General features: G+C 45.2%; 1 protein-coding gene and 1 pseudogene across 3 annotated transcripts in view; one reads left to right on the top strand and one right to left on the bottom strand.

Moving 5' to 3' along the window:
• Window positions 1-12,607, bottom strand: part of LOC122479967 (protein DDI1 homolog 2) — a 39,211-nt gene that overhangs the window by 9,546 nt on the left and 17,058 nt on the right. For all 3 annotated transcript variants that reach the window (XM_043573831.1, XM_043573834.1, XM_043573832.1), the window contains 3 exons: window positions 11,714-11,841; window positions 7,080-7,208; window positions 160-263 (listed from right to left, as the gene is read on the bottom strand). In XM_043573831.1, coding sequence (XP_043429766.1) covers window positions 160-263; window positions 7,080-7,208; window positions 11,714-11,841 — 361 coding nt within the window. The remainder of the gene's footprint in view (window positions 1-159; window positions 264-7,079; window positions 7,209-11,713; window positions 11,842-12,607) is intronic.
• Window positions 11,903-12,386, top strand: LOC122479754 (annotated as a pseudogene).

Raw genomic sequence — 12,607 nt, 5'->3', positions numbered from 1 at the left:
CAAACCATGTATGATGACATCCTTAATTAGGGACCTTTCCAAGTCTCAAAAGCCATGTTTTCTCAGTTTTCTAGTATATATAACCAAGAGAAATGATACAATCATACCCACGTAACATACAAAACGTCAGTGCAGAAAGATAGTGAAGCACTTGATTACCTGATGCCGTTTCAGCATGTCCAGTCCCAGAAGCATGTCCATAGGCTGTTCCTCAAGGATAGAGAAAGAGCACGCCAGGAAATCTCCTTCAATTTGAACCTGAGCTAAAGCATATTAAGAGAAGGGATTGCGGATTTTTGCTTCAAAAGCCTCATGCAATCTTTGGAAAGATTGCATTCTGTGCCTTGCTTCTTGCAATCAGTCAAAGCCAAGGCAAAGCATGAAACAAGTGAGTTAAGTATGAAAATCCAGTGAACCCAATGACCAGTTTAAAAGTCAATGAAGGGGGCACCTGGGTGGCTCAGTCGGTTGAGTGTCCGGCATCAGCTCAGGTCACAATCTCCTAGTTCATGGGTTCGAGCCCCGCGTCGGGCTCTGTGCTGACAGCTTAGAACCTGGAGCCTGTTTCACATTCTGTGTCTGTCTCTCTCTCTCTCTCTGCCTCTCCCCCACTTGTGCTCTGTCTCTCAAAAATAAGTGAATACATGTAAGAAAAATAAAAAATAAATTAAGCAGAATAAAACAAACACCTATGCATTTATTTCCCTGGTTAGGAAACACAAAACTCAGAGGTTCCTTATGTTCTACTGCTCATAGCTTCGTGTCTTCTCCACCCCTCCCGACTATCCTGGCTTTTGTATCAATCATTCTTAGCTTTTTAAATGATTCTTACGAGTCTTGTATGATTTTTTTTTAATTTTTCTTTAACATTTATTCATTTTTGAGAGTGAGAGAGACAGAGCATCAGTGGGGGAAGGGCAGAGAGAGAGGGAGACACAGAATCTGAAGCAGGCTCCAGGCTCTGAGCTGTCAGCACAGAGCCCAACATGGAGCTTGAACTCATGGACTGCGAGATTGTGACCTGAGCTGAAGTTAGACCTTAACCAATTGAGTCACCCAGGTGCCCCGAGTCTTGTATGATTTTTAAAAAAATCTTCTTAATGTTTATTTTTGAGAGAGAGACAGAGCATGAGTGGGGGGAAGGGCAGAGAGAGCCAGAGACACAGAATCCAAAGCAGGCTTCAGGCTCCGAGCTGTCAGCACAGTGCCCGACACGGGGCTCGAACTCATGGACTGTGAGATCATGACCTCAGCTGAAGTCGGACGCTTAACCAACTGAGTCACCCAGGCGCCCTGAGTCCTGTACGATTTAAAAAAAAAAATTTTTAATGTTTATTTTTGAGAGAGAGACAGAGCATGAGCGGGGGAAGGGCAGAGAGAGCCGGAGACACAGAATCCAAAGCAGGCTTCAGGCTCTGAGCTGTCAGCACAGAGCCCTATGTGGGGCTTGAACTCATGAACTACGAGATCATGACCTGAGCCAAAGTAAGACACTTAACCGACAGAGCCACAGGTGCCCCCAGTCTTGTATGATTTCTAAGTGACATACTATTTAGTTTTGTGTTTTTGAATTACCACTCACTAATCTTTTACTCAAGTATTTTGAGGGGTGCCTGGGTAACTTAGTTGGTTAAGTGTCCGACATCGGATCATGATCTTGCGTTTCCTGAGTTCGAGCCCCACATCAGGCTCTGTGCTGACAGCTCAGAACCAGGAGCCTGCTTCAGATTCTGGGTCTCCCTGTCTCTCTCTGCCCCTTTCCCCCCCTCAAAAATAAACATTAAAAAAAGTTAATTAAAAAAATAAAAAATAGAAGTATTTTGAGATCGATCCCTGCACATGTAACTATTTCTTTCATTTTTAATTATCCTTTAGGGCACCTGGGTGGATAAGCTGGTTAAGCGTCTGACTCTGGACTTTGGCTCAGGTTATCATCTCGCTGTTCATGAGTTTGAGCCCCGCATCGGGGCTCTGTGGTAACTGGGGTGGGCCTGCTTGGGATTCTCTGTCTTTCTCTCTCAAAAACAAACTTAGGGGTGCCTGGGTGGCTCAGTCGGTTAACCATCTGACTCTTGGTTTCTACTCAGGTCATGATCTCACAGTTCATGGATTTGAGCCCCGAATCAGGCTCTACTCTCTCCCTCTCCCCCTCCCCTGCTTATGCTCTCTCTCTCAAAATAGATAAATAAAACTTAAAAAAAAAAAAAAAATCCCTAGTGTACTGTAATGTCTAATATACCACAACTGATTTATTCTACTGCTCTGGGACTTTCTGGGTCACTTCCAATTTCTGTGGTCATAAGCAATGCTGCCCCGAGTATTCTCCTGGTGTGTATTCAGTTTCTCTAATGGTATATATACCACAGAAAACAGAATTACAGGGTTCTAGGGAATATTAGGTTCAACTTTAGGGGGATGTTGAATTATTTTCCAAAATGTCTCTAGCAGTGTATCAGAGTTCCTACTGCTCCACATTCTCACCAACAATTAGTATTACTAGATTGAAAACCTTACTAAATTTCCCTGACTAATAATGAGTAACTTTTCATGTATTTCTTAACCATTTGGGTTTCCTATTCAATAGTGCCTGTTCTATTGCTTCTGTAATTCTTTTTTAACATTTATTCATTTTTTTGAGAGACAGACACAGTGTGAGTAGGGGAGGGACAGAGAGAGGAGACACAGAATCTGAAGCAGGCTCCAGGCTCTGAGCTGTCAGCACAGAGCCCAATGTGGGGCTTGAACTCATGGAGCATGAGATCATGACCTGAGCTGCAGTCAAACGCTTATCTGACTGAGCTATCCGGTGCCCCCCACTGCTGTAATTTTTTAAAAATGCCTATTTATTTTTGAGAGAGAGAGAGAGAGAGAGCGCGCATAAGCAAGGGAGGGGCAGAAAGAGAGAGAGAGAGAGAGAGAGAGGAGGAGGGGGAGACACATAATCTGAAGCAGGCTCCAGGATCTGAGCTGTCAGCCCAGTGCCCGAGGCGGGGCTCAAATCCACAAACTTTGAGATCATGACTCAAGCTGAAGTTGGACCCTCAACCAACTGAGCCACTGGTGCCCCTATAATTTTTTTTTTTTTTTATAATTAATGTTTATTTTTGAGAGAGAGAGAGAGAGAGAGACAGAGCACAATTCGAGAAGGGGGGCAGAGAAAGAGGGAGACACAGAATCCAAAGCAGGCTCCAGGCTCTGAGCTGTCAGCAGGGCTCAAACTCATGAACCATGAGATCATGACCTGAACCCAAGTTGGACACTGGGCCACTCAGGTACCCCTGTAATTTTTAAAAATTTTTTAATGTTTATTTATTTTTGAGAGAGAGACATACGCAGAGTATGAGCAGGGGAAGAGCAGAGAGAGAGACACACACAGAGTCCGAAGCAGGCTCCAGGCTCCATGCTGACAGCTCAGAGCCAGACGTGGAGCTCGAATCCACAATCCCCCGAGATCATGACCTGAGCCGAAGTCGGACACTCAACCTAGCCACCCAAGTGCATCGCTCCTGTAGTTTTTTTATAGCATCTCACTGAATTGAAGGACGGACACGTGCATACACACACACTGTATATATTCTGAAAACGAATCCTTTATTGGTCACTGTTATAAAAACTCTTTCCTAGTTTGCATTTGTTCACATCCTTTATGATGTCTTTTGATAAAAAATTCTTAATCGTAATGTGGCCCAATCTACCAAATAATCTCCTTCTTAACTTGAAGGAACTCTTTTTCTGCATGCGAGATACTCTCCTGTATTTTCTTCTAAAAGCTCTGATACCGCTTTTAACATCTAGGTCTGTAACCCACGCCGAACTGACATTTGTGTGTGATGGGAGGCAGGGTCCGTTTTCCAATTCATTTTTTCCACAGGGACACCCAGCTGGCCTCGCATCATTTCCTGAAACCTTCCCTCCGCTCTGTAAGATGTCCTCTGTCATTTATCAAGGTTCACGTAAGCACAGGTCTGTTTCTGTTTTAGTCCTTTGGTCCTGACATCTAGAAGGGGAAGCCATTCCAGAGTTATCTTGCCTATTCCTACAACAAAGGGCTGATTTTAAATGAGCACATCAGGTCTCACAAAAAACCTACTGAGATCTCGATGGTACCACAATGAGTGCTGCTGATGAATGTGGGAGAATCCTCACCTTTGACACACTGAGTCTTCCTACCCATGACACAGCTCTCCTTTATTCAGATTTCCCTTATGATCATAGGTTTTCGGCCTGCTGTCGTAGCCAAGCTGCAAAATGCTACGACCTGTCCATCCACAAGGAAGGACGCGAGGGACTGAGACTTACTTTGCCTCATCCTAGGATCTTCCTACCTAAAACCATGGAAAAATCAAACCCAGACTCTGAAGCAAACCAGGCTGTGGTATTACAGTCCTACTGTGTGTAGGAAAGTACGTGGCAGTAACGTATTTAAACTACCCTAATTCTATATAAATCGATAAAAGAAACAAAAGACTCTAATAAACAGACAACTATATTACAAAACAAAAAAGAGAAAAATGGGTAGAAATGATCACTTGCGATGAGAGAAGAGCAACTTACAATAAAAAAAAAAACCACACTTTTTAAATCTGTAAATTAAGGGACTAAAAATTAGTAATACTTGATTGTCGAAGGACATTAAGATGAATACTGACGAAGTGCTGGAAAAGCCATTTTGGTGCAAATTAGAAATACATCAAGAGGCTTTAGGTGTTCATAACCTTTGACTCAGTAGTTTCATTGACAGGAATCTTTAGTAAGGAAAAAAAAATTAAAACGTGCACCCAAAAAACCCCACAAAACTCTACTGCCATATTACAGTAACAAAATATTGGGGGAAAAAATTTATCCTAAAAGTTGACCACTAAACCCATATAAGAGAATCCCATGCATCTGCATGGTGCTTATGAAAATTATAGTAACACTGAGAACGTGTTATTTTTTTTTAAAACAGAGTATGCAATTCTATACATTATACGACCACCTTTTACAAGAATAAAATGCAAGGGAAAAGGGTCAGAAGGAGATTACTTGGTGCTTGAGTCTCAAAGGGATTTAAGGAATTAAGAAAAAAAAATTTTTGGTTACAAAGGAAGGACTGAGCACATGTATTTATCTCCATTTACTCCTGAAAAATTACAAGTTTATCTTTTTTAAGGTACAAATCACTAAGGGCAAAAAATAAATATAAATAAATAAATGAATGAATAATTTAAAAAACACACACAGAAGAGACAACTGAAACGTAATTTTGGAACAGAAAGCAGAGGACAGTGAGGAAAACTGGGAAGCAAGCCAATTAACATCACAGAACCCCCAAGCGTTTCATGAACAAGTACCTCTGCAGGCAGGGGTAGAGGTTGAGTCCAAAGTCGCAAGACTGGGTGAAGGTCTATGTAGGAGGCACAGTTAGACCTTGGGGTTCCCTCTTGACCTCTGCTCAGCCAGGTGACTATCTCCTTTCCCCCCAACAACAGACTAGAGGTTTATTTTCTCAAGAGAGTGAAACAGAGGTGCACATGGAGAAAGACAAAGACACAAGAACCTGACTGAATCCCAGGGGGATTAAGTTTAAGTTTACTGAGCCTCTAGCCCTTTCCCCCCTTCCAACTTCCAGATCACCAAATATCGCCAAGGCTGCCTACCCAAGTAATGTTCCAAACAGCCTTTTGGTGTCCCAGTCTTCACTATGAGCAGATGTCAAGGACCACCAGATATCTGAGAAAACCATCAAACAAATACAAAATGTAACAGAAAGGCTGGAAGGCAATGTTGAGGAAATCCCACAAACACCCACCACACCCAGGACACATGAAAGAAAGAAACGGGAAAGAAAGGAAACTACAGGACAAGTCTGGGATAGGACGTTATCCCACCGAGTAACAAACGTCCTGGGGGCGGGGGAGAGGAAGTGAAAGGTACCCCTTGCGGTGGATGAAGACAGATCTACACCCAAGTGCATCACTGTGAATTTGAAATTCCACAACACTGAGGTCAAAGAAGATTCTATAAGCTCCAGAAATGGAAAAGAAACCTTTCAAACACAGGATCAAGAACTGAGACAGCAGCCAGCTTCTCCGCAGCAACACTGACAAAAACTGTGGAAAACAAAGTGACTTCCCACTTAGCCAGACTGGTAGAATATAGGAAAACAACAACAATGACAAATTCTGATATTTAAGGACTCAGTTTCCTCCCTTATATTCTTTCTCTGGAAGCTACCCTCCAATAAACTGAGGAGCAAAATTACAAAGAGCAAGCCAGAGGATTCACATAATCCATCTAAAAGCAAGAGGAAAGCAGCCTTTGGGACCCAGTCAAGAGAGATCCTAAAACAACAGCTGTGAAGCAGCTCTACAGCACTGGTCCAGTCTCTAGAAGAATCTGCAACAGGATGAACTGTATAAAGGAGATTTACACAACTAGGTAAGTGTTTGGGGACTGAGGAACACTTAGAATACCAGATGACCAAAAGAAGACAATTACTAATTGTAAGACAAACAACACAAAGAGAAAAGCAATCATCTTCAATTAGGTGGCTCAGCTCTCCACAGTATTTACGTGTCAGTGACAGCACGACAAACATGTTATTTTGAAATATGGAGGGGAGCACCACAAGAAATGAGCTAACAGGGGCACCTGGGTGGCTCGGTCGGTTAAGCGTCTGACTTCGGCTCAGGTCATGATCTCACGGTCCGTGAGTTCGAGCCCCGCGTCAGGCTCTGTGCTGACAGCTCAGAGCCTGGAGCCTGTTTCGGATTCTGTGTCTCCCTCTCTCTCTGCCCCTCTCCTGTTCATGCTCTGTCTCTCTGTGTCTCAAAAATAAATAAACGTTAAAAAAAAATTTAAAAAAAAAAAAAGAAATGAGCTAACATAGTTGAAGGCGGTCTCGAAGGAGCCGGAAAATAGAAGTACATGGGGACTGATTTCTTGTAACAAATTAAAACACGTACACGTGTAACTCTGACAGAACACAGGATTTAACACTTCTGGGGATCAGGCTTGCCGGATCAGGTATGCCTACACAAAACAAATTTTGAAACACCCACTACCCTGAAAAGGCTCCCACAGTGCCTTTTACTCACCTAGATGTACCCTTCCAATGATCTTCTGCGTGCCCACTCCTTTGGCAATCCCTGCCCACCGACGGTCCACCAGCCTCATTATATTACACCTTTCTGCACAAGCTTGGCTCATAATAGTCATCTGGGCACCTGGAAGCAGAGGGAAACATCAGATAATAAAAATGAAATCCACGTTTGTGGGCAGATTAAAAACTGCAGCCTGAGGACAAGGCAGAAAGCAAGTAGTCCCCCAGGCTTTTGTCTGTGTACGATTATTCACACCTGGGTTAGTCTAGCCCTCAGCCAGTCCACGCTGGTATCTGAAACACAGCGTAGAAACCTGATAGTGACGGAAAGAATATTTTGTTTGAATGTCTCGTTAAATTTGTTTCATGTGATGCTGTTTTAAAACGTTACCAACAGAAAGCAAAACTACCCGGAGAGGACTTCCAGAAAGTCAAACCACATCTACAGATGGAAATGTGTTAAGTGCTTAGTTAAGCACTCCTATACACTCAGGTCAATCTTCATCAAGTATCTCTAAACATCTTATCAGATTATTTTTATTCCAATGTTGGGACTTTATAATTTACCATGTAAAACCCACCATCTCTCAAAAAAAAAAAAAAAAATTAAATCTGAACTCCCCATCTCTGCTCCAACAATCACACTCTGTTTCCTTTCAGGAAGAAGGCATTTAGGGTCTTTTCTCTCCTGGTTACGTGTATTCACCCACACAGCTGGAGCAGGCCCGCACAGGACACAGACACATCTCTGTTTTCACCTACAGCCCTAATCTCTCTCACAGATTCTGGTCTACATGCCCGGGTGCTCAACATTTCCATCTCAAAGCCAACAGGGCTATAAAGCTCTTTTCTCCCCCAGTAATTCTCACTTTGGATTTCTCTCTTTACCAAGGGAATTACTTTCTTACAACATAAAACTTAACACTGTTCACTTGTGACTCCTCTTTTTAAAAAAAATTTTTTTTTTAACGTTTATTTATTTTTGAGACAGAGAGAGACAGAGCATGAATGGGGGAGGGCCAGAGAGAGAGGGAGACACAGAATCGGAAGCAGGCTCCAGGCTCTGAGCCATCAGCCCAGAGCCCGATGTGGGGCTCGAACTCACGGACCACGAGATCGTGACCTGAGCTGCAGTCAAACGCTTAACTGACTGAGCCACCCAGGCGCCCCGTGACTCCTCTTTTTTAATTTTTTTCTTTTAATGTTAATTTGTTTTTGAGAGAGAGTGAGCATGAGCAGGGGAGGGGCAGAGAGAGGGGGAGACACAGAATCCGAAGCAGGCTACAGGATCTGAGCCGTCAGCACAGAGCCCGACGCAGGGCTTGAACCCACGAACTGCAAGTTCATAACCTGAACTAAAGTCGGATGCTCAACTGACTGAGCCGCCCAGACAGCCCCCGTGACGACTCTTCCTTTAGCCTTCCCCTCGCTCTCTTTTTTTTATTTTTAAAGTTTTTATTATTTTTTTTTAATGTTTATTTCTTTTTGAGAGAGGGAAAGAGACAGAACACAAGCAGGGGACGGGCAGAGAGAGAGGGAGACACAGAATCGGAAGCAGGCTCCAGGCTCTGAGCTGTCAGCGCAGAGCCTGACACGGGGCTCGAACCCACGAGCCATGAGATCATGACCCGAGCTAAAGTCGGGCGCTCAGCCGACTGAGCCACCCAGGCGTCTCAGCCTTCTCCCCATTCTCAAACTCTGCTCCAACCCTGTGAGTAAGTTTTATGCAATTTCTATTTCTGACCTTCCTTCTTCTAACTATAGCAATCGGCCTAGCTCACACCCTATTCCCCTTGCTAATGGACAACTTCTCTGGTTTCCAAACCACTCTATGGATGCATAATTTTTATAAAGCAAGGAAATAGTCCTGCCCCTGAGCGGTACAGAATTCTCCAGATCTGTAACTATCTTTGGTCTTCCTCAAATAATCGTCTTCTTCAGACCACTTATTCCTCTGCTCACAAATCCTCCATGGCTTCTACTCTTTAATAAGATTAGCCTCCAGCTCCACTGTCACAGCTTCACAACCTACCTCATCCTGGCCAAACTACTTCCTGCTGCAACAGACTGAGTATCTGTGTCCCTGCAAAGTTCCTATGTTAAAACCTGACCCTCAACATGATGGGATTAGGAGGTGGGGTCTTTGGGAGGTGATTAGGTCACGAAGGTGAAAGTCTCAGGAATGGGCTGAGTGCCCCTGCACAGGAGACCTCGGACAGCTCCCTCCCCCTTCCTGCCACGTGAGGGCACAGCCAGAAGAGAACATCTGTGAACGAGGAAGCAGGTCAGCAGACGCTGGACCTGCCTGCATCTTCACGGTGGATTTCCCAGCCTCCAGAACTACGAGAAATAAATCTGTGTTGTTTATAAGCCCCCCAGTTGACAGTATTTTTATAGTAGCCCAAACAGACTCAAATATCAGACTTCTACTCTGACTGTTCAAAACCCTCCAATTTGACAGGAGGAAATTGTTCCCTTTGCCTCTTACTCGCGCTGACCCTCCTGCAGAGCGCCCCCTGCCTTCACTTTCTCTGATTTCCACTTACACTTTAAGACCAAGCTCAAAACTGTCCTTACCCAGTGAGTTTTCCTCTCCTTCAGTTCCAACACTCCCTGTTCGCATTACTCATTAGCCACCTTACACTTCATGGACACTGAAAGCTCTTGGCACTAGAGGAAAGTTAGATTCAAGAAGGCCCAGCAGGGGCGCCTGGGTGGCGCAGTCGGTTAAGCGTCCGACTTCAGCCAGGTCACGATCTCGCGGTCCGTGAGTTCGAGCCCCGCGTCGGGCTCTGGGCTGATGGCTCAGAGCCTGGAGCCTGTTTCCGATTCTGTGTCTCCCTCTCTCTCTGCCCCTCGCCCGTTCATGCTCTGTCTCTCTCTGTCCCAAAAATAAATAAACGCTGAAAAAAAAAAAAAAAAAAAAAAAAAGAAGGCCCAGCAAAAGTGAAGGAAGAGAAAACTGGAGAAGGCAACTTTCCTCTTTTCTTCCCCTCTCCTCACTCTACCCCACAGAAGCTATTTACTGATGTAAAGTAAGCAAGCCCGACACGAGAAGGGTCCCTTTCACCGCTCCCCTGCCTTCTCTCAAGCCTCGGCTTGAAGCCCCATCCTCTTGCTCATGGAGACAGCTCAGTTCAAAGCCATGCCTGAGCACCCCAGTCGTGGTGCGAATGTGGTCTCGATGTGTACCCAACACGCATCGGATTCTTGCTGTTGTGGAATCTGCCATCAAACAGATCTGGGGCTGGACCCACAGCCTGCTCCTCGTGACCCTGTCTACCTGAAGAGGGACACCACCTCTCAACGTCTAAGCCCCCCTACCTACAAAATAGGGTTAATAGTCAAACACAGCTCACAGGGATTTCCTGAGGACTAACTGAAATTAAGATGATTTATATTAAGCACCTAATATGTTGCCTGGCATACAATAGAGGCTCAATAAATGTTGAGTGTGGTTAATATTAGAGTCTCTTGGGTATTTGTCTCTCTCACTCACAGGAGCCCCATTAGGCTACAGTTAGTGAGTCTTAACTCCCACTCAGCACAAGTGCCCTGCCTACAGCATTCAACAGACATTTTTAAACCGAATAATCGGCAAATTTGCTTCTCCCAAGAATGTATGCATCTCAAGGTACAAAGTTTTTTTTTTTAAGTAGGCATCATGTTCAGTGTGGAGCCCAATGTCTGGCTTGAACTCACAACCCTGAGATCAAACCCTGAGCTGACATCAAGAGCTGGACATTTAACCGACTGAGCCACCCAGGTGCCCCCTCAAGATACAAACTCTTAATGACAACTGAAACCTAGCATGTGCTCAAATAATTGTGGATGGACAAACGGAGGAAAGTATCACTTGAGCAGAGGCTTCTGCTACTCTAGGAATTCATCCTATCTTACAGCCTGAGGGAACTGCACAGAATGAAGACACATAAGACCACTCAGCCACACCCGCACGGTGCTCTGCGCGATCTTACTGGGAAACAGAGCTATTACGGTGAGAAAAGGTGCCAGCTGGTACGGGGCTTATCTGAATCCTCAAGTGGGAAACTCCCTGTCTCCTGACCTGGCTGTTAAGTTCTTTAAGGCCGAGAGCCCCGACACACACGCTCCCCCTCCTCGTCGTCCTGGCAAAGCGCTGGTGCACAGACCGTGCTGAAATATCTGTCTGACCTACACTCCATGCAGCCGCTTCTTACAGCTCCTTCTGCTGAACCCATTTACTCCCAAATTTCCCACAGAGATATCCGAAAAACTCAGGATGCCAAATAAGGGGAGGTAGGAAGTTAAAGGAGATCCTGCGAAAGACAAAACCAGTTAAGAAATGATTACGGGTGCCTGGCTGGCTCAATCAGTAAAGCGTGCGACCCTTGATCTCAGGGTTGTGAGTTCAAGTGCCACGTTTTGGGGCATAGTTTACTTACTTAAAAAAAAAAAAAAAAGAGAGATTACAAAAATAAACCTGTGACAACAGACACACACAAAGCTTGGCAAGTGACATAACCCCCGGGCTGGTCAGGTGGCAGCCTGGAGGACTACTGCCATCTTTACCAGGGTTAAAGCAGAGTCTCCCCTTCTCCCTGTGTCAGGTCAGAATGTTGGACAGATAGACAAAGACAGAGACGTCACCTGAGTCAACAAAGGCTTTCACAGGATGTCCATTGACTTTGCAGTTAATATAAAGCATCACTACTTGGCCAAAACTTTCAGGAGCCTCTTCCATAGCTATTGTCATGTTTTCTTCGATGTTCTGTTGCCTGCAACAAACCAAGTAGAGCGAAATCATCATCTGTTTCAGAAGTCACAGTATTAAACACAGACGGGGCTTTCTCTTCCATGAGTGTGGCAGACGCAGAGACACAGATCTTTGTGAAGACCCTGATGGGCGAGACCGCCACCCTTGAGGTTGAGCCCAGTGACACCAGTGAGAATGTCTAGGCTACAATCTGAGACCAGGAGGGCATCTCGCCTGAGCAGCAGCTTCTGATTTCTGTGGGCAAACAGCTGGAGGATGGCTACAATACCCAGGAAGAGTCCGCCCGGTGCTTGGTGCTTGGTGCTTGGCCGGGGGTGGCACCCTCCAGCCTTCCCTCCGCCAGCCGGCCCAGAAATACAACTGCAACAAGATACCTGCCGTGAGAGCTCTGCTCGCCTGCACCCCTGCGCTGCCAACTGCCACAAGAAGTGTGGTCACAGCAATGACCTGCACCCCCAAGAGGAAGGTCAGATAAGGCCCTTCCAGCGGCTCTTTGCCTGCGGGACGGCCCCCTGCCCGAACCCCAGAGCCTGTGTGCCTCAATGAAGTCTCCCTTTCACTGACTGAAAAAAAGAAACCACACACCAGATGTGTCCGTATCTTTTGCCCCTATTATAGCAGCTGAGCCCTGGAAGTGGACATTGGCACTCTCCCCTGCAGCAGGTGAGGTAGTGAGATACAGCTGGCAGAAAATCTAAAGGCACACAAATTACTTTCACGTCAAACAGTTCTGCACCCTTTACAAGCTCAGATGCGGGAAACTGAAT

Source organism: Prionailurus bengalensis, chromosome C1 (assembly GCF_016509475.1).
Source record: "Prionailurus bengalensis isolate Pbe53 chromosome C1, Fcat_Pben_1.1_paternal_pri, whole genome shotgun sequence".
Lineage (NCBI taxonomy): Eukaryota > Metazoa > Chordata > Mammalia > Carnivora > Felidae > Prionailurus > Prionailurus bengalensis.
The sequence above is the reverse complement of the archived record's forward strand: the minus strand, read 5'-3'. Positions and strand labels throughout refer to the sequence as shown.